The 24,669-nt window shown below is 51.6% G+C and overlaps 2 protein-coding genes across 11 annotated transcripts in view; one reads left to right on the top strand and one right to left on the bottom strand.

Annotated features, from left to right (window-relative positions):
- MAST2 (microtubule associated serine/threonine kinase 2) overlaps positions 1-16,281 on the top strand; it is a 205,048-nt gene extending 188,767 nt beyond the window's left edge. For 4 of the 7 annotated variants that reach the window (XM_026498196.4, XM_026498195.4, XM_044383888.3 and 1 more), the window contains 19 exons: positions 2,423-2,524; positions 3,585-3,717; positions 4,532-4,593; positions 4,864-4,949; positions 5,414-5,622; positions 6,664-6,802; positions 8,666-8,798; positions 9,569-9,734; positions 10,287-10,388; positions 10,645-10,767; positions 10,940-11,049; positions 11,374-11,528; positions 11,773-12,056; positions 12,165-12,362; positions 13,002-13,225; positions 13,423-13,545; positions 13,949-14,085; positions 14,200-14,393; positions 14,700-16,281. In XM_026498196.4, coding sequence (XP_026353981.2) covers positions 2,423-2,524; positions 3,585-3,717; positions 4,532-4,593; positions 4,864-4,949; positions 5,414-5,622; positions 6,664-6,802; positions 8,666-8,798; positions 9,569-9,734; positions 10,287-10,388; positions 10,645-10,767; positions 10,940-11,049; positions 11,374-11,528; positions 11,773-12,056; positions 12,165-12,362; positions 13,002-13,225; positions 13,423-13,545; positions 13,949-14,085; positions 14,200-14,393; positions 14,700-16,225 — 4,206 coding nt within the window. In that variant the 3' untranslated portion in view covers positions 16,226-16,281. The remainder of the gene's footprint in view (positions 1-2,422; positions 2,525-3,584; positions 3,718-4,531; positions 4,594-4,863; positions 4,950-5,413; positions 5,623-6,663; positions 6,803-8,665; positions 8,799-9,568; positions 9,735-10,286; positions 10,389-10,644; positions 10,768-10,939; positions 11,050-11,373; positions 11,529-11,772; positions 12,057-12,164; positions 12,363-13,001; positions 13,226-13,422; positions 13,546-13,948; positions 14,086-14,199; positions 14,394-14,699) is intronic. The other 3 variants (XM_026498197.4, XM_048220283.2, XM_048220284.2) reach the window with 1 other exon arrangement.
- Positions 16,282-17,516: 1,235 nt separating this feature from the next.
- Positions 17,517-24,669, bottom strand: part of PIK3R3 (phosphoinositide-3-kinase regulatory subunit 3) — a 155,995-nt gene continuing 148,842 nt past the window's right edge. For 3 of the 4 annotated variants that reach the window (XM_048220282.2, XM_026498190.4, XM_026498191.4), the window contains exon 10: positions 20,364-23,923. In XM_048220282.2, coding sequence (XP_048076239.2) covers positions 23,725-23,923 — 199 coding nt within the window. In that variant the 3' untranslated portion in view covers positions 20,364-23,724. Of the gene's footprint in view, positions 18,979-20,363; positions 23,924-24,669 lie in introns of those variants that run through there. The other variant, XR_008958848.1, reaches the window with a different exon arrangement.

Genomic DNA, 24,669 nt, shown 5'->3' with positions numbered 1-24,669 from the left:
TTATTGAATGGTTTTAATTTGGAAAATGGCGCGGTAAGATTTACATTGAAAATATCATTATCATTTATGGGGCACTCAGTGCATACTGGACAATACATGATCTCATTTAATTTATCTAATGTAATCTTCACAACAATACTGTAAGGTACTCCTATTCTCTAAATCTACAGATGAGGAAACCAAAGCTTTAAAAGAGGCTAGGTGAGCCCAACGTAACTCATTTCTTAGTAGCAGAGCTAGAACCCAAACCCAGGTTTGTCTTATTCCAGAGCCTAAGATCATATTTCAAACACTTCATCAACAAACAGTGACGGCAGCTGTGTAAGAGAGACCATGCTAGTCTCAGTGCGCAAGGGAAGAAAAAGAGACATGGTCTCTCTGTTCACAAGGCTCTACAGTGTAGCTGTAGAAACAGACAACTAGTTACGAAACAACATGTGGTGCCATGTGGTATGAGCAAACAGAACATAGAAAAGGGAGCAGTTACTTCCTGTTCTTGTGTGTTTGGTGAGGGGTGGGGTACAGGCAGAGGACTTAGAAGAGGGTTCACAGAGTTGATACTTGGGCTAAGTCTTAAAAGAATAAATGAGTTTCACCAAGTTCCCAGCCTCTTTCTTCATTTCATAACCAATTTTTTTTAAACGGTCCTCATTTGTTATTTTCCTTTCCTAACAACCTGTTCACTGCTCGGTCTTCTGCCTTCAACTTTCCCTTCCCACCATTCCTCTAAAATTGTTTCAGGCAGAAGTCACCAAGGAACGAACCAACCAATTGCCAAAGAGATCCTATGGCCTCTTTCCATCCTCATCTGTCTTCACAACTCCACAGAGCTCTACACCATGAATACCTCTCCTGGACCTTCTTCCCTGCTGGGCGTCATGACACTGTTCTCTCCAGCCTTACAGTCTTGCTGCCTCCTCACAAGTTCCTTCTCTGCCCATCTCTTAAATGCTGGTGTTCATGTTGCTTTAGGGGGCATCTGGCTGGCTCAGTCGGAAGAGCACATGAGTCTTGATCCCAGGGTCATAAGTTCGAGCCCCATGTTGGATGTAGAGATCACCAAAAAAAAAAAAAAAGAAAGAAAGAAAGAAAGAAACTTTAAAAAAAATTAATAAAAGTATTAAATGCTGGTGTTCTGCGGGGTACCACCCTGTGCGTCGGTTCTCCTCCTCCTCCTTTCTTCATGCTCTCCCTGACAGCTTCATCCTTCCGTGTCTTCCGTTGTCGTCCATATACTGAGCAGGCCCACCTGGCTGCGTCCCATCCCTCCCTGTTCTCCTCAGCTCCAGATCAGTGTTGCTAGCTGCTTCAAAAAGACGCCTCCACTTTTTGACTTCTGATTGGTTACTATTCTCCCATTGCAAATAATAGAGAGCGAACTTGGATTAGTTTAAGCAGGAAGGGGAAACTAATTACAAAGGGCGGGTCTTCGAGAATTGAAGATAGGAATGCAACCGGGCCCTAAGGGACCAAAACCAGAAACCAGCAGCTGTGGGAAGCTCAGGAAGTGGTTATTCTCCTCTCATGCCGTTTTTCTCCGTGCTGCTTTTCCTCTGTGTCTTTCCGTCCGTTCTTAAATTCATAGGAGAGTCATCCACACGGGTCAGCTGCTGGAGGTGGGATGGAAGGGGCAGCCAGCCACACAATACACATGTAGCTAGTAGACCTCAGAGCAGTTTCCATGAAAAAGAGAAAGGCTCCTGGGCTGGGTAGATACCCAAGAAAGTATCTGGTATAGGTACCTGAAACTGCACGTCCAAAACAGAACTTCTCCACCTGCCCTAACCTGAACCACTTATCTTCTTATATTTCTTATTTCATTTGTGGGTTCACCGAAATTCCCCTAAAATTGTAGTTGCATTTCCCTTCTCTTCTTGCTTCTTCCAGCCCCAGGTCTACTCAGTCACCTACCTCGGAAATGGCCCCAGGCTGTCTGTTTCTCTCCATCCTTCTTGCCAGGGCTTATGCCTTTTCATGCGCATTACCGCAGTAGCCCCTTAGTGGATTGTCCTGCTTTTCGGCTTGCACTCTTCAGTGCGCCATCCACACTACCGCCAGCATGATCTTTCTAAAATACCTATCGGGTCACCTCCCTCCTGCTTTGAAGTCTTTCTATTCCTGACATTCTGTCCGGTTTGGGAAGTGAACGGTGAAAGCTCCCTTGAGAGTTGCCCCTGGAGCTGGGATCTGGATGGGGAAACAGGTAAAGCCACGCGTCTCTGCGGCATTCCCTGGTGTCATGGTGTCCCGAAGCTCCCTTTCACAGTGTTTTCACTGGCTTTCTCTAACGTCTTCATTTTGCAGAAGTCTCTGTACCACCCAGCTGTTTGTCCCCAGAGCCAGCTCTGCACAGCCCCGTCCTACATTAGCCCAACCACGCTGTGCCAGTGGATCACTTAGCCAACCTTTGTCTTCTCTACAGGCTCATGAGCGCTCAGAAAGTTCGGAAGTGGCTTTTGTGATGCAGCTGGTGAAGAAGCTGATGATTGTCATCGCACGCCCAGCTCGGCTCCTGGAATGCCTGGTGAGTGGCCTCCCGAGAAGGTTGAGAGGAGGTGGGGCGTGTAGGGGAGGTATCCCGCTAACAGCAAAACTGTGGTCGTCCTTATTTAAATACGATCTGCCAGCTTGGGGGCCCGGATGAGTTCCTGTGAGGAAAGTGGCTGCTCCTGAGCGGTATTAGCCCGGCCCCCTCACACCGAGCAGGCCCCAGGTGAGTGGCGGTCCGGGCGGTCAGGAGCACGGGCCAGTTCCGTCGGCATAAGTCGAGTCCTTCACTTCATCATGCGGCAGCACTGTACTGAGCAATTCCTTCATGGCAGACGCTGGGGACACCGACACGAGCAACGCAGAGTCCCTGGTCCTCAGGTGCTCCCTCTGTAGTGCAGTTAGTCTTTTAGCGTCTCAGGTAGGAGGCGTGGAGACATGGAAAGAACAGTTATGATACTGCGGGCAGTGTGGCAACTGCGGTAAGTCCAAGGCTTGACGAGAACAAGTCAGTGCCTCTCTGTGGGCTTTGATTTCCTCACTGAGGTCGTAGAACCCTGGTGTTAGTAGGGTTTAGCCCAGAGTGTGGCACTTAGTGGGTGCTCAGTAGATGGAACCCTCATTCTTACGTGCTCCGGGCAGACAAGGACTGCTGTGCTGTCCGCATGGCTCTCCGGCTCCTGGCACCTAGGAGGCGCTCGTAAATCTCTGAAGGCAGGCGTGCACGTATGTGCGCGATTGTGTGTGTGTGTGTGTGTGTGTGTGTGTGTGTGAGTGTGTGTGTGACCGTGCCATTGGGCTGGCAGGTGGCTTTGGACCCGGTCAATGGGCTGAGCTATCTTGAAACCAAAAGGTCTGCTTCTTATTGTCAGGAAGACAGCATATGCTTAGGATGTCCAGTCTGGAGCTGACCTGGAAGACGGCTTTGTCCCCATTTATATGATCCCTGAATCATGATGTTTCTGGGTATTTGGGGAAAAGGGTGTCCCATCACAAAGAAAAAGTCCTGTTCATCGTCCTCGGGGTATGTGCTGTAAAAACCAAAGAGGCCTTCACTTGCAGCCCTCACCACTGACTGCCTCTCTCCCCTGGTGCAGGAGTTTGACCCTGAAGAGTTCTACCATCTGTTAGAAGCAGCCGAGGGCCATGCCAAAGAGGGACAAGGGATTAAATGTGACATTCCCCGCTACATCGTTAGTCAACTGGGCCTCACACGGGATCCCCTAGAGGGTGAGCATGCTGCCTGGTGGCTGCAAACACGCCCCACAGCCCACAAGCTCTAACTGCAGGGAAGCCACTGGAAGAAGAGCCTTAGATTGGACATGGACACGGCGCAGCAGCAGGGGCCTCAAGGCTGTCAGAGGAACCCCGTGCCCTCTGTCATAGTGCAGCCCCTCCTTCAGATTTGTTCACGTCTGCCTGATATAACCCAACCCGGATTGCCATGAGCCCAGCTGGGCTGGATTTAGACCCTAATGTCAAAAGAGGTCAATGACAAAAGACCACAATTACGTTTTCAAAAATGGTCACCTCCTCTGCATGCTTACCTCCCCTTCTGCCACCTTACCGGCCCTCCTGTGACTTTGGTGTAGTCCTGACCCCGGGCTTCAGCAGATCTCTCCGTACTTCCGGGCTTCACACTGCACCCCTGCAGGAACCCTGTGCTTCTAAGTCCCTGGTCTCTATTCATCCACCTTCCCTGCTTCCCAACCCCACTGGTGAAACAGGATAGGGACCAATAGCTCAACCTTGGGCTCTGTTTTCCAGGAATTGTCCTAAATTTGAGGGAAGATTTTTAAAATTTGCCAGGCCTTGTGAATGGCACTGGGCTTCTAGAAATAGGAGTGGCAATATTATTTGGCAAACAAGTCCAAAAGCTGTAACTGCTCTGAGGACAGAGCCACAGGACTGGATTTGCACCGCAGGCAGATGCAGGATTATGATTGCCTACCTTGCATGCACCTGTCGTGTGCTGTGAGTGGATTGCTGAGGTACCTGACATTGCTGTGCACACCTTTCTCTTGTGCCCTTACTTTGTTTCTAGAAATGGCCCAGTTGAGCAGCTATGACAGTCCCGACACTCCAGAGACAGATGATTCAGTGGAGGTAAAGACCTCGAGCTTCTGCCCCAATCCTGGAGGCTGGGACCTCTGAAGCAAAGGGCTACGAGTCCTCTCTGAGAGGATGTCTGAGGGCGGGACGGAGGAGCGGGTGGTTGCACCCGCTGTGTCCGAAGTCACTCAGCTCCTGCATCAGGAAGAATGGGTGGGGGCTGCAACAGGGCTAAGAGCCGAGCTGTTGCCGGGGCTCTTGCTTCCCCAAGCACGTGGGCTCTGAGAAGCATGCTTGCCTCCTGCCTTTGCTCTTGTCTTCCAGGGTCGTGGGGCATCTCTGACATCTAAAAAGACACCGTCTGAAGAGGACTTCGAAACTATTAAGCTCATCAGCAATGGCGCCTATGGGTAAAGGCAGGGGTGAGGGTGTGGCCAGGCCTGGAGCTAAGTCAGGCCTTGGGCTCTTCCTTCTAGAAGTGTATGATACCCAGTCCTCTGGGCAGCAGCTGCGTCAGGATAGACCCTCTCTCTCCCTAAAGCCTCCTGGAGAGACAGGAGTTCAGTTTCCTCTGACATCTGAGCAGTATTCCTTTCCCAGACAAGGTCCCCATTCCTCTTGGTAGCACTTGTCTTTTTGCTGAGCTCTGGGGAAGGGTTCAACTGTGTCCTCAAGACTTAGTGTATTGGGAAATTGCAGATGTCTGTGGGCAGGAGGCCCAGATTCTTCTCATCGATAAGCACACCCCTGTTCCTTTGGTCTGTGCATTTGTAAGGTGGGATGGGAGGCAGTTTGGACACCCCAGCTCTGGGTGGTGGGGAGCACAGCCCAGGTGCTGAGGGCCCACGGGAGATGGGATGGGCTGTGTCTCCAGGGCTGTATTCCTGGTGCGGCATAAATCCACCCGGCAGCGCTTTGCCATGAAGAAGGTCAACAAGCAGAACCTGATCCTTCGGAACCAGATCCAGCAGGCCTTCGTGGAGCGGGACATACTGACTTTCGCCGAGAACCCCTTTGTGGTCAGCATGTTCTGCTCCTTCGAGACCAAGCGCCACCTGTGCATGGTGATGGAGTATGTTGAAGGTACTGGGGGAAAGGTGGCCTGGCATGGAGGCCAAGGCACAGTGTGAAGCTTGGCCCTGAGCTGTGACCAACAGCTTTGTATAGGGGTGACGTTTCAGGGCCCAGCTTCCCAATCTCTCTTTGGCATTGGTTTCTGCCTTAGGATCTCAGAGGCCATTTGGCCATGGTGGGCACAAGGCTCCATGTCCCTCACAGGGAGAGGCTTCTGGAGTAGTACCTGCATGAGGCTGCCCATATCAGGTGCAAAGACAGGCGTTCTGGGACAAGATGTATCAGCCCAACAGCTGTAGAATCCTGTACCCCAAAGCCTGGATGGTCTCTGCTGCTGGCGCCAGGCAGGAACAAAGGAGGTAGCAGAGCCACACAAGCCCAGAGATGCATGCTGGGAGGACTGCATCTGGCCCCTCAGAAAAAAAGGAATGCCATTGCCCTGACTGATGGCTTGTGAAGGGGACACCCCTTGAGACCACACAAAATGCTCTGGGGATGGAGTCGAAGAGCATCACGGGGTCTCCCTGGGGAGAGACGGCAGCTTTCCCAGTGACCTTCACTCTTCCTTTTGCACTGCTGGGTACAGCTTCCAAAGATATTTGGCCTAAGTGTTGAAGTTGAAACTGAACAAAACTCTCCTTTTAATTCAGAGAGTACATGCTGGGAGTTTACAATGTCATCTTATTCAAAAACCAAAGAATAGCCAGCAGGAAGGACATAAGTGGAAAAATGCTAAAGTCTCAGTCAGATATATTTATAATATACAGGATTCCCACCCTGTAATAACTTTACCCCTGCAGGTCCCTTCACAGACATGGAGGCCTGGGTTCCTACCCTTTCTGGCCTGAACATTGGCCTTGACAGCCACTGGCAGATTCCCTTCTGTCTACACCTCTCCATACTCTGTCCCCTGTACCAGCGGCAGAAGAGCTAGATTTCTGGTCTCTAGTGCCAGGGGACTCCCTGAGGCCTCAGACACTATAAGCCTGAGACCATCCTGAGTAGTAGTGGACGGGACCCTTCCTTCATAGTGTCCTGGGCTTGTTACAGGAGGAGACTGTGCCACTCTGCTGAAGAACATCGGGGCCCTGCCTGTGGACATGGTGCGTCTGTACTTTGCGGAGACTGTGCTGGCCCTGGAATACTTACACAACTACGGCATCGTGCACCGTGACCTCAAGCCCGACAAGTACGCCCACTCTCTGGGTCCCTGGTCCAAGTTCTCCCTCTTGGGTTTCTAAATAAATGGAGGCAGACACAGCGTGTTTAAGTCTATCCCAAAATGGCTGCTAGAAAACAGTGCTCGTGTGCGTGTCTGTCTAGGCCTAATACTCTAGCCCCTGACCACCCCAGGTGCAAAGTCCGTTGCCAGCGAGTCTGGCAGGGGCTTTGTAAGGCCACAGTGACATGTAAGAGCCACTGAGGAGCTCAGCTAAAGAACCCAAGCAGGAGGGAGTCAGGAGCATCTAGTAGACGGCTGCTCCGACGTTTACTGACATCTCTGGGCCAACACTGTAATCTGGGCTGTAAGACAGTCCCTGACCTCAGCACTTCAGTGTGGGAAACAGAAATAGCTGCGTATAGGCTACTTCTTGGAAGGCATTAGTCAGATGGGAAAGGTGAGAGGAGCTTTCTAAAGCCAGGAAGCAGGATTTGCAAAAGGTACACAGGTATGAGAGCATGGGCCCAGGAACTCGGAATAGTAGATCACGTGGAGACGGGGTCGTGAACTGGTCTGCGCAGTAAGAGAGAAGGCTGGAGAGACAGGGATCAGATGATCAACCGTCTCTTTGTTAGGTTCGGGTTTTATTTTGAAGGGTGCTAGCGAGTCTTCAAAGGGCCTGTTAGCCAGAGGTACGATAGAGTGACACGCTCAGGTTTTGACTTAGGTTTAGAGAGATCACTCTGCCAGTGGAAAGACGGTGAGGCTGTTGCAGGAGACCAGGCCAAACCAACCACGCCTGCAGGATGCAGAAGAGAGGGGATACCGTTAGGAAGACGAAAGGAAACCAAAAGGTGGGGGTGGGCGTGGGAGAGGAAAAGGGAGGAGGAGTCTGGGACATCATCCAGATTTCCAGTTCAGGACTAGTGCATGGGGACAAGCCTCCGTCCTGGAAAGTGGCTTTGACGCTAGACAGACCAGAGTCCAAATGACCACTTGTTAACTCTGTGAGCTTGAATCTGTTAATTAAACCTCAGAGCCTCTTGTTCCTCCACTTTAGAATGGGGATAATAATACCTACTTTGTTGTGTTAGTCACTCTGTTGTAAGACCTTTCAGGAACAAGAGTATCTTTATAAATAATCAATAAAATACTTACCAGAGAGCTCAGAGGTGACAGAAATCATTTTCTGCAAAGAGGACCAGTTAGGAGGCATGACTCTGTTTTGGACAGGTTGAGTTCACGGTGCCTATAAGACATCTGGGCAGTTAGTAGGCATGGAATTCATAAAGGAAGTCAGGTGCTGATTTGGAAATCATAAAATAAAGGGGTGGCAGGGTGAAGACTTTGTCATGAAATGAAATGACTCAGGCAGAGTATGTGACAGGAGAAGAAAGAGACCATTTCCTGTGAGATCTTATCTCTGGTTTCTCCCAGCCAGTCCTCCTTTAAAACCAGCTGTGGACGTGGAACAAGATGATGTACCCCTTTCCCCTCTCCCCAAGCCTGGGTATTGTGAGACACCCGGGTGAGGAGAGGGGACTGGGTATGGCTAGAGCCTTGGGATGAGGCTGACTGCTCTGTGGGAGAAAGTCAGTCCCTCAGCTAGCGCGTACCTGTCCCCAGCGGAGAATGCGGTTGAGGGCAGTAAACATCAATGAGTTGGGGGAATGGGCAAAAGGCAAGGGAGCTGCTTGTGCAGAGCGCGGTACTCACAAAACCAGAGATACCTTTTCTTTCACAGCTGCCTGTCTCCCTGCTGAAGCTACCCTGCTCAAGTCCCACAGGAACTCTGTAGAAGCCTGAGTGGGAAAATTTGGCATCTGTTAAAATCAGCACTCTTGGAAAACCAGGAAATAACCCCATACTTTCGTGTCTCTGACTTCCCAGCCTCCTGATTACATCCATGGGGCACATCAAGCTTACTGACTTTGGCCTTTCTAAAATTGGCCTCATGAGCCTGACAACAAACTTGTATGAGGGCCACATTGAAAAGGATGCCCGGGAGTTCCTGGACAAGCAGGTAAGGAAGGATGGTTGAGGCCTTGGGGGTTGAGGTCCAGACTTCAGAATATGTGGAAGGGGCCACATATTTACCCCTGTAGCTACATGTTAAGAGTGGGAGCTGCTATCGTTCCCACCTTTTGGTTCCATTGAGATAAGGTAGTACATTTGGAAAATGGGGTGGGCCTCAAGAATCATAATGGATATAAAATCCAAAATCATCTTCTTCCTCAGGGTTTGGAGAAAATAGGTCATGTAACCATTGTTACTCTCAGAGACTCACCTGAAATTAGTCCTGAACCTCCTAGGCTCAGTCAAGGGCAAGGCTCTTCTGGAGTCTGTTGTTGTTGGAACACAGCTCCAAGTCTCCACTGGGCTGTGGCCCAGCTTCCTGAGAGTAGCCTCTGGATGTTCCCTGATTTGACAGTTCAGACGGTAACCGTTTGCAAGTCCCTGTAGTGGTCATGTGACTGTAGGGACTATCTTTTGAGAGACTGGAGGGCAGAGGCCAGTTTTGGGAACTAGATGCCATAAAGAGGTGTCGAGGGCTCGGGGGTGGTTGTTCCAGGCTAGAATTAAATGTTTTGGTTAATTGGGAAGTACATGAACTCACCCCACCAGCAGTTCCAACTCTGACACCCCGGGTTCCTATTGATCTTGCTCTCTAACCAAAGTAAGCTGAGTCCTCATTCAGAGACTTCTCCAGAGGTGAGAGCATCCCCACCCCTTCAGCCGTGATGCCAGTGAGCTGCCTCAGGATGCTGAGCCAGCCTGGCTCTCTGTGCCCAGGTATGCGGGACCCCGGAGTACATTGCGCCTGAGGTGATCCTGCGTCAGGGCTACGGGAAGCCAGTGGACTGGTGGGCCATGGGCATAATCCTGTATGAGTTCCTGGTGGGTTGCGTCCCTTTCTTTGGAGATACTCCGGAGGAGCTCTTTGGGCAAGTGATCAGTGGTAGGTACCATCACTCTGGCACACTGGGGAGATAGAGTCTGGATCCACAAATGGGATTTATGCATGCACCTGTGAGGCTCATGTTGTGAATTCGTGTGTGTGTGTGTGTGTGTAGTATGCTTGCCTCTTAGATGTGTGTGCGCGCGTGCACGTGTCCTCTGTCACCCAGGGCTTGTTCTGTTTGTGTTCACGTCTCCCCCGTATGGGCATGAGTGTGCCTGTGGTGTGTGTGTGTGTGTGTGTGTGTGTGTGTGTGTGTGTCCTATGGTTTGTATGCGTGTGAGCGTACTAGTGTCTGCGGTGTAGAGTCAGGCTGAGCTAGAGCTTCAGGGCAGCGCAAGTCCGGGATCACAGGATGGGCCACGGCGAGCGGCTGGGAGACCCCCTAGGAGGACAGGAACCTATAGACCTTAAGGAGTTGGGTCCCAGGCAAGGCCCTCTCTGCCTCCCTCCCCATATCTTGTCCTAGAACCCTCTTCTTTATCTCCCCACTCTGCAGCCTCTGAGACCCTCCTCTAACCCACTCTTTCCCTCTTTCCCCCAACTCTTCAGATGAGATTGTATGGCCTGAGGGGGATGATGCTCTGCCGCCAGATGCCCAGGACCTCACCTCTAAACTGCTCCATCAGAACCCTCTGGAGAGACTGGGTACAGGTAGGACAGGCCCCACTGACCTTTCTCACAACTTGGAAGAGGGAGGTTGAGTCCATGCATCCGGGAAGCTCAGGCTTCAGGTGTGGGGAACGCGTCTGATCCTGAGACTGCCCTGCTCCTGTGAGCGCAGGAAGAGAGGTGCTGGGGCCGAGGCCGTCGGGACTGGCCTCTTGAGGTCTGGGTTCTCACTGGACTTGCCGGTCTGGACGCCACACAGCTCATCCCGCACCCTTGCCCATGCCCCTCCTGTCCGCAGGCAGCGCCTCTGAGGTGAAGCAGCACTCATTCTTTACCGGTCTGGACTGGACAGGACTTCTTCGCCAGAAGGCTGAATTTATTCCTCAACTGGAGTCAGAGGATGATACCAGCTACTTTGACAGTAAGGCCACTGGGGGGACCGGGAGGCCTGGGGATCTGTTTGCCCAGAAAGCCCTGTGCACCCTAAACTTGGCATCAGGACAACTTCTCCAGGCCCTCTGAGGTCTGGTAAGGGTCAGAAGGAGGCACCACCAGGGACCTCTGAAGGGAACCGTCCTGTGTGTCTGATCCAGCCCGCTCAGAGCGCTACCACCATGTGGACTCAGAGGACGAGGAAGAAGTGAGTGAGGATGGCTGCCTGGAGATCCGCCAGTTCTCTTCGTGCTCTCCACGCTTCAGCAAGGTGCGACCGAACAGGCCCGGGCTGGGCAGGACAGGAGGACTGGGAGAAGCGGGCCTGTCAGGGGCCATGGCTGGGGCAGGTGTGGGGAGCAGGGGATGGGGCTGCCCCTAGGAAAAGAGGAAGAAAGGGCTGGGCCTGCATATGACGGGTACTGCAAGAACCCCTCCAGGCCCTGACAGTGGAAGACTGCTTCCTCGAATATTCACCTGGTATGGAGGAGGGAAGGGCAGAACTGGTTCCAATTCCTGGGTTTCAGGTGCCAAGGATACTTTTGGGAGGTGCGGCTGTTGGGGCCTGTCCCCAGCACAGACTCTGTGCCCACAGGTGTATAGTAGCATGGAGCGGCTCTCGCTGCTCGAGGAGCGCCGGGCCCCACCCCCCACCAAGCGCAGCCTGAGCGAGGAGAAGGACGACCGCTCTGATGGCCTGGCAGGGCTGAAGGGCCGAGACCGGAGCTGGGTGATTGGTTCCCCTGAGATGTGAGCACCCAGAACTCCCCTAGGGTGGGCAGCACAGCCATCCATCAGTTGTTACAGATCATGGGCGAGATTCAGGTGCGGGGCGGAGTGCTGGTGGCAGTGAGGGGGCATCACGAGCATGGCTTCCAGAGGAGTGTCTGAGGGAAGAAGTTCTGTGACTTATAACCCTTGTGAGCCCCTAAGGAAGCCTGGGCTAGAGGAGGGAGACCGCCTGCCTATCTCACCCGGACCTTGTGTCTCACAGATTGCGGAAGCGACTGTCGGTGTCCGAGTCATCCCACACAGAGAGTGACTCAAGCCCTCCACTCACAGTGCGACGCCGCTGCTCAGGCCTCCTGGATGCTCCCCGCTTCCCTGAGGGCCCTGATGAGGCCAGTAGCACCCCCAGGAGACAGCAGCAGGAGGGTACATGGCTTCTGACACCCCCTCCTGGAGAAGGGGTATCTGGGCCTGTCCCTGAACGGCCAGTGGAGCGGCGACTGAAGCTAGACGAAGAGCCCTTTGGCCCGAGCTGCGGTTCCGGCCCAGGTGTGGCCCAGCAGGTGGCCAGAGGGCCTGGAATGGAGGGTACTGCGGGCGGGCAGGGTGGCCAGGCTTGGTGGCACTGCAGGTTTCATTGCTCACTTGGGCCCACAGCTGTGGAGACTCGAGGAGGCCGTGGGACCCCACAGCTGACTGAGGGAGCCACAGCCAAGGCCATCAGTGACCTAGCCGTACGCAGGGCCCGCCACCGGCTGCTCTCTGGGGACTCTGTGGAAAAGCGCACCACTCGCCCCATCAACAAAGTTATCAAGTCTGCCTCAGCCACAACCCTGTCCCTCCTCATTCCTGCAGGTAGGACCGCCAGGGAACTAGGATAAAACTCACAGGAAGGGCCTTGAGATCTCTGTGGGTCTGTGGCAGGGGTCTGCATGTGGCAGGTATGCCTGTGCATTGTGTGTTGAGGAGCAGGTATCCGAGGGGCTGTGTGTCACAGCTGCCCCCTTGTCATGAGAGGAGAGACCTGTAGAGGTGTGCATTGGTGTCGGGTTGCGTGTGCATGTGCCACGGAGCAGGGTGGTACCGTGTAACAAGCACCAGCTCTGAGGCACAGAGCTTACATTCAAATCCTGGTTCCATCACCAAATGGCTGTTGACCTTGGCAAAGTTGCTTAACCTCTCTGGGCCTCAAGTTCCTCATCAAAAAACTAGTGGTAGCTCGTAGGGCAATTGCGATGTTTGAACATGTATGAGAGCGTATGTGGCCCCTGAAGGGCACAAGTGCGCGCTCAGTGCTAGCTGCCGTTGCCTCCTGGGGCGGGTCTGCGCACGTGAGGAGCTTTGCTGCTCTAAGTCTGTGGGGAAGACGTCCCCAGGCTTAGGCTCTGCCTGTGACTACAGCTGCCTGGGATCAGCAGCCTAGATAGGGCTGGGCTGGGAACATGGCCAGTCCTGGGGCCTCTGACCTGCTCAGTCCTGTCTTTCCTTCTCCAGAACACACCTGCTCTCCATTGGCCAGCCCCATGTCCCCACATTCCCAGTCATCCAACCCATCATCCAGGGATTCTTCTCCAAGCAGGGACTTCCTGCCAGCTCTCAGCAGCTCGAGGCCCCCCATCATCATCCACCGAGCTGGCAAGAAGTATGGCTTCACCCTGCGGGCCATCCGTGTCTACATGGGTGACTCGGATGTCTACACTGTGCACCACATGGTGTGGGTATGTCTTGCCCTCCTGATCTGTTGTCTCCCAGTTTCATTATTCCTCCGCCTTCCCCTCACCAGGGCCTGTCTGTCCCTGCTTCTGTCCCTGCCCACACTATCCTCAGGGGTACAAGGGAGGTGGGTCACAGCAGAACCAGGCCCCATACTTCACGCTCAGGCTCCAGACTGAGGACTGTTATCTCCCTGGGGCAGCACGTGGAGGATGGAGGTCCAGCCAGTGAGGCGGGGCTTCGTCAGGGTGACCTCATCACTCATGTCAACGGGGAGCCTGTGCATGGGCTGGTGCATACAGAAGTGGTGGAGCTGATTCTGAAGGTTAGTGCTGGGTGTGCTGCCTCTGCGGTCCCCGAATGACCCTGGCCCTGTGAGTCTGTGACTGGCCGTAAGGGAGTGGGAGAGTTGGGCACACATGGCACTGAGGACAGAGGCACCCAAAGCAGTGGGTTTTCACTGGAAAGCGACGTCCTCACTGACCAAGGCACAGGGATCTTTCCAAAGAACAAGACAGACGAGCCTCTTTCTCCCTCCTCAACCCCAAACTGCCCAGGCTCCAGTTGGAGCCATTCCCTAATCTGTGAAGAGGGAAGGAAGGCCTGTGGTTCAGACTTGTTAACACAGGGGCAAAAGCTTAGAGCTGTGGTGCCGCCGTGCCCAAGGGTAAGGGTGGGAGCAAGATTATGTTCACTACCTTAGCTTGGGTTCACGCTCTATTCCCCAGAGTGGAAACAAGGTGTCTATTTCAACAACGCCCTTGGAGAACACATCCATTAAAGTGGGGCCAGCTCGGAAGGGCAGCTACAAGGCCAAGATGGCCCGAAGGAGTAAGCGGAGCCGGGGCAAAGATGGGCAAGAAAGGTGAGCCAGACTGAGCCACCTGGGTGGCTAGTATGTGCTGCGGGCCCTGGCCACTGGGCACAGTATGTGCTGTGCCCTGTGCCCCAACTCAGCCCTTGACCCTTGTTTCTGCAGCAGAAAAAGGAGCTCCCTATTCCGGAAGATCACCAAGCAGGCATCCCTGCTCCACACCAGCCGCAGCCTTTCCTCCCTTAACCGCTCCTTATCATCAGGGGAGAGTGGGCCAGGCTCTCCCACACACAGCCACAGCCTTTCCCCCCGATCTCCCACTCAGGGCTACCGGGTGACCCCCGATGCCGTGCATTCAGGTAGGAAGTGCTCCCTGCAGATCTCAGAGACAGCCCCTGGGAGGTAGGAAAGAGCCTAGGCTCTCTGTGCTTCTCTGTGGCCCCACTCTGAAACTCATTCACCCTACCCCCTTAAAGACCTGGCAGTCTTGGGGAGGAGGGGACAGGGGTGGAGAGTGACTTATTTCTGTAGCTTGGGCTCTGGATCGCTGGTGGGGTCACCTTGATCCTGGGACATTCCAGGGCTAGCCCTGTCTTGCCCCTCAGTCACTTCTATCAGCTAACATTGCTCTGCCTTTGTCTGTGTGTCTGTCTGTGTGTGCAAAGTGGGAGGGAATTCGTCACAGAGCAGCTCCCCCAGCTCCAGCGTGCCCAGTTCTCCAGCCGGCTCTGGGCACACACGGCCCAGCTCCCTGCACGGCCTGGCACCCAAGCTCCAGCGCCAGTACCGCTCTCCGCGGCGCAAGTCGGCCGGCAGCATCCCATTGTCACCACTGGCCCACACCCCTTCCCCACCGCCAGCAGCTTCACCCCAGCGCTCCCCATCACCCCTGTCTGGCCACGGAGCCCAGGCCTTCCCCGCCAAGCTTCACTTGTCACCTCCTCTGGGCAGGCAGCTCTCACGGCCCAAGAGTGCAGAGCCACCCCGCTCACCACTGCTAAAGAGAGTACAATCAGCTGAGAAACTGGCAGCTGCACTTGCTGCTTCCGAGAAGAAGCTCTCTACTTCTCGAAAGCATAGCCTTGACCTGCCCCACCCCGAGCTAAAGAAGGAACTGCCACCCAGGGAAGTCGGCCCTCTAGAGGTGGTTGGGACCAGGAGTGTACTGTCTGGGAAAGGGGCACTGCCCGGGAAGGGGGTGCTGCAGCCTTCTCCCTCATGGGCCCTAGGCACCCTCCGACAGGACCGGGCTGAACGGCGAGAGTCACTGCAGAAGCAGGAAGCCATCCGTGAGGTTGACTCCTCAGAGGATGACGCCGAGGAGGGGCCCGAGAACAGCCAAGGTGTACAGGAGCCGAGCTTGGCACCAACCCCAGAAGTGGGCCGGGTCCCTCCCCTCACAGGAGCAGGAGAGGGTGAGGAAGAGGATGCCTTTTTGTCCAGGGACCCCAAGAGGCAGAGCCCAGTGGTCCCAGGCCTACTGACGGAGGTCACACTGAAGCCTCCCAGAATGGAAGGCCCTAGTGTCCCCCAGAGGAAGCTTGGGATCCCACAAGCCTTTGAGGAGGCTGCCAGCTCCTCATCAGCGGCCCCCAGCCTCAGTAAGGCTGGACCTACAGACCCCATTCCTCCTGAAGGCTGCTGGAAGGCCCAGCACTTCCGCACCCAGGCACTCACAGCACTTTGTCCCAGCTCTTCAGGACTTCTCTCCACCAGTCACTCTGCTGCCTCCTCCACCTCTGGAGAGTCAGGCCCATGGTCTTGGAAATTTCTTGTCGAGGGTCCAGACAGGGCATCCCCAAGCAGAAAGGCGACAATGGAAGGTGGGATGGCCAGCTCCCCAGATTTGGAAACCATAACTCCAGCCCACCCTGAGAACCTGTCTCCCAGACAGGCGGGGAAGTCATGGCCACCTGGTGCCCCTGGGCTGGTCCATCCACCTTGTGAGTTTCCCCACCAAAGCTGGCTATGGGAGCCCGAGTGCACACAGAGAGAGAAAGAGGAGCCAGCCCTGGGCATCACCAAAGTGCCTGATGCCTCAGGTGACAGGAGGCAGGACGTTCCATGCAGAAGCTGCCCCCTCACCCAGGAGCCTGGGCCCAGCCTACTCCGGAGGGGCCGAGACCCAGGGGGCCCTCAAAAGCATCAGGACTTGGCACTGGTACCTGATGAGCTTTTAAAGCAAACATAGCAGTTGTTTGCCATTTCTTGCACTCAGACCTGTGTAATACACGCTCTTGGAAACCATCTTTGTCTTTCGCTTCTTTCTTTCACTCAACACAAATGTACCTCAAGGTCTATGTTGCTGCTGGGAGTACTTTCCCACTGTCAGGGGAGGGTTGCCTAGCCCAACCTGGCTTCCCAGAGACCATGACATCTGAGCTCAAACCTGAGGAACAGATGACAGGTAGTGGTGTGCTGGGTTAGGAGTGCGGATTAGGAGTGTCCAGGCAAAGAGTACAGCGCCGACCATATACCTGGTATATTCAAGGAACTGAAACCAAAGTGGAAATGGGTCTAGTGAGTTTAGACGTTCTGTAGGTGATGGGGAACCATAGAAGACCACATAGCAACTAATTATCTCTGCTTTATAGAAGAGGGAAACTCAGGTTTTCGGATAGTAACAAAGCTTGGGCAGAACTAGGATTAGAACCCAGGTCTCTCTCTCGACTCCAGAAACCACCGTTATCTTCTTACCTGGAGTTCTTCATAACCAGAAAATGAGGAGGAAAAGAGATGGAGAGAGGTGAAGAGTTAAACTTGGGCTATATGTGAGGTACCTGATGGACATCCAGAAGGTGACTGGATGCATGGGCCTGGAACTCAATAGGAAACTCTAGACTGAAGAAATTTGAGAGCCATCAATGTGTCAATAGTGGTACATTGAGGAGCGTTAGCATTTAAGTCAAAGAAGACTTAGAAGCAGCAGCTAGAAAAGGGTCTTAAACTCCAAGAGAGGGAAAAGTTTTGAAGTGGATGGAGAAATTACTTGTTAAAACGTTGAAGGCCCATTAAGATGAAAATACAGAATTGCCTTAATGTTTGTAGTCAGTGAGCCCTTCCTGGGCTTTTGTCAGGCAGGCCTTACTACTGGAGGTGGACATTACTGAGGTGGGTGAGTGGATGGTGTGGGGGGGGGGGGGAGGACATCTGTGGGACCGTTGTGTTGGCGGAGTCAGGAGATGGCATCGCAGGAGCCGGGAGTAGGGCTGTGCCAGGGGACCTCCACGGTGATGCAGGGCTTTTCAAACCGTGGTCTTGCACTAACAACTGTCCCATAATCCAATGCTTAGGTTTGAAGGAGAGGCGTCCAGAGGCCTGGAGACGGGAAAATGCCTCAGGGCCACTGGCTGGGTGCCTCCTGCGCCCCGCAGCCTCTGTAACCGTGCATGGAGAAGGCTGTGGCCGCCAGAGGGCGTGCCCTGCCCGTGGTGCCAAGAGTCCACAAGTAGATGTCTGTCTGGCCCCTTAGCCTTCAGTCCTTTTTCTTTTTTTAATGTTTTTTATTATGTTAGTCACCATACAGTACATCCCCGGTTTCCAATGTAAAGTTCGATGATTCATTAGTTGCGTATAACACCCAGTCCCTTCTTGAACTCACTTCTTCCTTCAGTCTTTCACTGGCCGCAGACCCTCAGCCAGCCTGTACTGGATGCTGGGAACACAGGGAACCGCCTGGGGGAGCCTCCCACGTGTCTCAGGAGCTGGTTAGAAGCACTGCAGCAAAGGTGAAGGAGGTGGGACAGGCACTTCTTGCCACAGTTCCTGTAAGAAAGGAACTGGCCTTTCGGGGGTTGGAAATGGGGGTGGGGGCGGGGGACAGAGGAGGCACAGAGATGCTAAGCATCCTGTGAAGCACCGGCAGCTGCCCCAAGTGCCAGAGGTGCTCCCTTTGAGAAGCACTGCCGGATTAGCCTGAGGGGAGCGAGGAGTTCCTGAAAGAGAACTGCAGGGAAGTGGTGTAATCACACTTCTGTTTTAGGAAGACGCTGGCTGCAGCGTAAGGAGGCTCTAGTGGAATACGCAGACCAGAGAGACAGATGTAGTGACCTGTTATAGTGGTCTGAACTAGGACGACCTTGAGGCTGGAACGTGTAGGAGCTGGACACAGATTTGTCGGCCATCAGCAAGTAGACGGTAAGGCCATAGGAAGAGATGGCGATTGTACAGAGAATATGTGCAGAAGAAAAACCCAAGACATTGGAACTGGCTGAAGGGAAGGGTCCAGGGAAGAGTAACTGAAGTAGGGGATGAGATCCTAAACTTGGGAGAAACCAGACCACTTTAAGAATTTTGTAATTTACCCTGAGTGATTAAAAGTTACTTCATGATTTTACACAGATTCAGATCTGTCTTTGAAAAGAGAACTGATTGTTATGAGACTGGACTGAACTTGAGGGTGGCAACTATGGAAGGAGGGAGGCCTTTTCAGTATTAAGGTTAGAGAGAGTATTGAAGAAATGAAGTTGGGGAGAAGTGATGTCTTTGACATTTAGAAAGTAAAGCTGATATAGGTTGGTGGTGTGTGTTATGTTGACCTGAAACAGAGGAAGGTCTGAAGGATGATGACTGCATTTCTGACTACATAACCAAATGAGGTATGTATTTCCACCACTGAAATGGAAATAATGGAAGAGAACCTGGGCTAGGTGGTGACCCTGCATCCAGTAGGCTGTGAGGTACCTCCCAGTAGAGGTTTGAACAGGAGAAACACAGACAGACATAAACGGCCTAAAGATGGTAGACAGAATCATGGATGTGGATAAAACTACCAGGGAAAAAGTCGCAAGGGAGAAGGCAGCCAGAATTGAACAGAGATCTAGGAGGAAAACCAGAGTTGAGTCATCATGGAGTCCACAGGAGAGTTTTTCATGGCAAGTAGTCAATGACGATGGTTACTGAAGCCCTCAAGGACGGCGGTTTCAGCTGGGGCTGGAACCTGTACTGAAATGGTGGAGGAGAGAAAAAAAAGACAAATTTAGACAGTTTTTATAAAAAGGTTTGGCTTTGAAGGGGGGCAAAGAGATAAAGGAAGAGAGGATTCAGTAGAGGTTAGGAAGTGGAATGAGACACGCTCAACCATGTTTAAATGTCAATGGATGATCTGGTTGAGAGAAAACAACAGTGAAGGAATTGACAACTGATCATGGGAAATTCCTGAGGAGAGAGAAAACAGGATACAAAAATATACACTATTGTGGAAAGGTTGGCTTTTAGTTGGAGGGGGACTACATTTCGTAAGTTACATTTTGTAACATAACAGGAGTTATGTGGATATAGGCAGGTTTGTAGGTTTGCTGGTAGAAAAGTAGGGGAATTCATAACTAAGCAGATGTTTGCTCTGTAAACAAAGTTTGCAGTGCCTGTGGGACACTCAAGGCCCCAGTGGATCTAGCCAGCCGACAGGAGGAGTTCAGAAGACAGGACAGGGCTGGAGACAGGAATTTGAGCATCCTATGCAAAAAGTGGGAACAACTCTTGGGATTTCGGGAAATCCTCTATAGTTCCTACGAGTGGGGAGAAAGGACATAGGCAAGAGAATTTAGAGCAGTGGACTGTCCCCTACCCAGTCTGATTCATAATTCAGTATACACCTGAGAGACTATGCAAAGAGGTGGTCACATTTTGTTAATCATGTTCTAACATATAGAAACCTTAAAGTGCTGTGGCAGGAGGGTGATAAGGGCCTTTGGGCAGCAAACATTTCCCTGCCCCCAGAATAGACTATGGAAACACTTTTCTTTCCAGGCAGAAAGATGTGATGAGAATCAGTAAGCTGGGCTTTCTGATACTTGAGAATGGGGTGAGGAGGAATCAGCTCTCAGATTTAACTTTCTCAGGACTAGTTTCTTAGTCTCACTGTAGCCTGTGCTGGATGGACGAGATGCTGGTATCATGCCTGTTAGGGTCAGCCTCTCTTGTTCGGGGAAGAGCGCCTCTCGTGGCCCCAGTTCAGCCCCAGGAGCGATCTTTTGGTGTTCATGGGAGAGAAGGTTTGGGAGTTTCAGGGCTTTCAATATCCTAAATCCTCCTCTTGCCGCCCACCCCTAGCCCACCCTCCATAGCACGAGGACAAAAAGGTGCTTTATTGCAATGTCTTTATTGCATTACTGGAGCAAGTTGGCCAGACTGTCCCCTCTTGGGGAAGATAAGAAAACAAAAGACCAAAAAGTATCTCCCCTCACTTCTCCCCCCCCACCCTCCCCACAACTGCACAGCAATGTCTGAACACATCTGGTGACAAGAACAATTTGCAAAAGTGGTCTAGGAACTACATTATGAACTGTCCCAACACAAGACATATAGTTGGCTTCTTTGTGAATCAGATATTTTTACGTAAACTACATGGGGGTTTTTTTGTGGGTTTTTTTTTTTTTTTTTTTTTTTTGACTACATCAAAGACAACAGAAGAATAGGTTTTTCACAAGTAACAACAGGGCACCAAAGTCACATGCTGGAATTTGTAAGGAAACACGGTTGTTTGTTTGTCACAAGTGGCCAGAGCTAGAGCAAGGATGAGCAGTTGACAGCAGAGAGCCCAGCCAGGCCCCCATCTGCACCCTCTGCTTTGAGGCCACAGAAGCCTCAGAGAGGCCCACTCTGGAGTCTTAATTGGCAACAGAGACCATCTTGAAAACCAGGAATTGTCCAGATGCAATTCTTGGCCAAAAGGACCCCTGAGGCTGGTTCCTTGCAACAAGAAGAGGAGACCTATGGAAGACACCACATTGGCTATCAATGCTTCTTTAGAGCACATGAGGTCCAAAGTAAGTGGGAGGTCCCATCAAGGCTTGGAGATGGAGTAGGGGAGGTATTAGGAAGTCCTAACCTTGACCAAATCAGTGGTAAGGACACAGCCTATACAGTCCTGAGCCCTGGCCAAGATTTACTATCTATGATCAGGAAGAAACAAGATCATTGTTCTGTGATGAAATCTCCACCTGGAAAAGATGGTCATAGGACCTGTGTTCAGCCATCCTCAAGCTGCTTCCATGCTGGTGGCTGGCTTCCCTAGCCAGAAAAACGAGCCCCTCTAGTCTTAGTCTGTCTCTTTACTCTCTGCTTCGGTGAGGCTGCAGTTAGGATGCCACGAAAGAGAATCCCAGGGCCCAAATCATGGGACAGGACCCAGAGCTAGGCTCAGATGAAGGCTGCCAAGACCATGAAGTACAGGAGCTTCATACTACCCCTCCATGTGGTTAGCAGATTGGTCCCTATGCCATTTCCACTGGCTCAGGATCAAGCAAATCATATGGCAACTAGTCGGAAGAGTTATTTTCCAACTTCTCAAATGATCCCTAGGCCTTAGTTCCCACAAAGCAACAAATTCAAGAATGAAAAACAGGAAAGAAAAAGTGAAGGAATATAGGATTAAAAAAAGAGCAGTCCTTCGCCACAAGCCAGCCCTTACCTATAAGTGTAGGTACTAGACAGTGCTAACTCCCTCCCCACGCACCCTTTATGTCTGCCTGAAAAGAAGCAACACATGGTTCAAGGTCACAGGCATGCATCTTTACTCCCATTTTATTTTAAAAGAGAGTCAGAAAACACTAGATTTTCATACCAGAAAGGAGGGATTTCTTGCACCCAATCTTGAGCATCCAGCTGCTGAAGCAGGTTCAACACCAGGTGTAAGGCCATCCAGCAGCAACTAGCCTGACTTTACTCAGTAAAACCTTCAGCAAGACTTCAACCTGGCCCTGCGGAGAAGACATGTGCAGCTGGCTTTCAGTTAAGGGCTTAAGTCAGAACATGACACTGGAGGGAGGGGTTCCTCTGTCTGCCTCGCCTAATCCTGAAACCGTGATGGAACCAAAGAAAGGCCGAAGATAAGCCTTTCCCTTCCTATCCTCATTGTTAGTAACTCTAGAGGTTTTTCCAAAATTTTTAATCTACTTTTACATCATGGTCCATTCTAGACCCTGTCACCAAGATAAGTGCTCAGGGAAAGCGGTATTTATTTCTTTCATTCCACAACTAGAGCTTTCCTAGCTGCAAACCTTCTGCACCAAGACCCAGATATCGGCTGCTTCTCTAGTTCAGCCAGGATGCCTGACTGCACAGCTTTGGACTCAAACAGCTGACTCACTCTGAGCCTATTATGGTTCCAGCATTGGATCAGAGGCAGCTGAACTCTATTTGTCGAGAGAGTGTTGACTGATGGGGGTGGGGCATAACGGAGGTAGGAGTACACGCCTGCCTCTAGCTCCACTCGCCTAGCTTCACTCAGCTGGAAGGCTTAAACCACATGGAGCAGAAGATTCCTGGCCTAAAATCAGGGCCACTGGAGCATGAGGACAGTCTGTGCACATCATCTTAATGGCAGGCTCACAAAAATGGCGAAGAGAAAAACTTCCAGATGGCTTTTACTAACAGTCTAAACTCCAAGCCATTATTTCCTCTCCTTACAGAAGTTTCAGAAACCACTGCATGGAAGCACACGGGTAATGTGGACGACCCTCACCCCAGACACAGAGCCTCCGGGTCTGTGAACTGCTGAGGCCCCTACTGTAGTCTGGCTCCCTTCCTGCTACAACCTTCGCCACCTATTGCTCCCCGAAGCCCTACCCTGCAAAGGACAGGGAGATGAAGGGAATTAAACCATGTTTACTGTTTTTGCAGGGCCTTTAAATCTGGGGAAGCACATATAAGACTGTTGCTGATATCATTATTTGGTATGTCAAGCCATCTAAAAGCACTGGATTGCACCTTTTCTTTACTCATACAAACAAGTTACAAAGGTTTTCAACAACAGATCGTTCTTTAGGCTAAGGAAACACCACACAAGCACCAACTTCATTTTATGATTCAAAGCTCACCATGCCCACAAAAAGAACACTATTCCTCATCTCTGAGAAACAAGGGCAGGGCAGAAGGAGTTACACTGACCAATTTTAGTGTTTGCTAAAACTAACAAATTCTAGTTTTCCTTTCACTTTCAAGTTTTGGTACAGAAGTATGCATTCAGATACTAGTGCTGTCTTCTTCCATCAGACCTTAGTCTGGCAACAAACATTGTTCTGCTGAGATCAGTTTGGTTTCTAAACATAATGCTTCTTTAGAGGGAGGAGCTACTGAGATGCTGACGCCTAACTTAGGTTAGTTAGTAAAGTATCTTCAGTTGAAGGTGTTTTTACCCCCTTGACTAAGATTCTCTAAATGAAATCCCAAGCCTCCCCATTTCCTTTGGTTGTCTTTTTCACCAAATGCCATTCTACCACGGAACCAAACCAGGAACCAAAACAGCCCTCGTTTTGGGAGGAAGTTAAGAGAGACCGCCAGCTCAAAACAGAACTCCCCACAGAGCCAAGCCCCTGTCACACTCTCAGAGACGAAGACCAAGAGACGTGGACTCTTCAGAGATTTTCAGATTTAACCCCCCACCCCCATCAAACCTAATGTGTTCTGTTGAGGGTGCCTGGCTAAACAAAACAAAAACCCCAATGAAAGAGACTTTCCAAAAAAACATCTGCTTCCAGCTTCCTACGTCAGTGCAGCGGCACAGCTGAGTCTCAGAGAACCTCAGGCCTCTTGTGCCCCCATCTCGGCCGGCTGCTGCTCGGCCTCTCCACATTCACAGAATCACTTCTTGTGCAAAACAAGCAGTCTACGTAGAAAGAATGCCCTCATAGTCTAATAAAAACTGTAGGAAAAAAATGCTAGAGAGCGACCTCTCTTCCCACTCCCTCTTTATCTGCAGAGTGAGGGCATCTGTGCGTGGACAGGGTAGGCAAGCCTGACGTTGAGGGAGTCGTTGTGCTGAACGAGGGATGTCTGCTGGTAATGCAGCACCAGCTCCTTCAGTGAGCTGTACAGGTTGTAGGGCTCTGCAAAGCCATAGCCCCGAGCAGTGCTGTAGATCACACAGTGCTTCACCTCCCCATCGGCACTGCAAAGACACAACACACAGACACCACAGGGAATTAAGGCAGGTCACGACAGATGAAGAGACCCCAAATGACCAGAAGTCTGAAACAATGTTTCTGCAACAAGGAGGTATAGAAGTGTTTTGTCGAAGTTTGTAAAATGTCACATCCATGTGTGTCCCCTCACCCCTTATAGACTTATCATAGAGATATCTTTCACCTCTCACCAAGACCTGGTGGAACGAAAATGGATGGCTGCACTTAATCTTCAGCTCTGCGTCTTCATGAGGCAAGAATGCACTGGAAAGAGAACGCTTTTTTTTTTTTTTTAAAGCATACAAATCAGTGATTTTTAGAATATTCACAAGGTTGTGGAACAATCACCACTATCTAATTCCAGAATATTTTCATCACCCTAAAAAGAAACCATGTACTCATTAGCAGTCACTCTGTACGCCTCCTCCCCCTGGACCTTGGCAAAACATCGACGACTTTCTGTCTCTACGGATTTGCCTATTTTGGCATTTCATCTAAATGGAAACCTTCGGTACCACACAACCTTCTGTACTTTCACCTTAGCATACTTTCGAAGCTCATCCATGTTGCACATACATCAGTACTTCATCTGTGGCTGCGTAACAGTCTGTCTGGATACCCACATCCTGTTTATCCAGTCATCAACGGAGGGACATTTGGGTTGTTTCTACTTTTTGACTATTATGAATAATGCTGCTCTACATTTGTGTACAAGGTTTTGTACGGACGTACG

This window comes from Ursus arctos, unplaced genomic scaffold (assembly GCF_023065955.2).
Source record: "Ursus arctos isolate Adak ecotype North America unplaced genomic scaffold, UrsArc2.0 scaffold_12, whole genome shotgun sequence".
Taxonomy (NCBI): domain Eukaryota; kingdom Metazoa; phylum Chordata; class Mammalia; order Carnivora; family Ursidae; genus Ursus; species Ursus arctos.
Note: the sequence above shows the minus strand (reverse complement) of the source record. Positions and strands in the feature narration are given on the sequence as shown.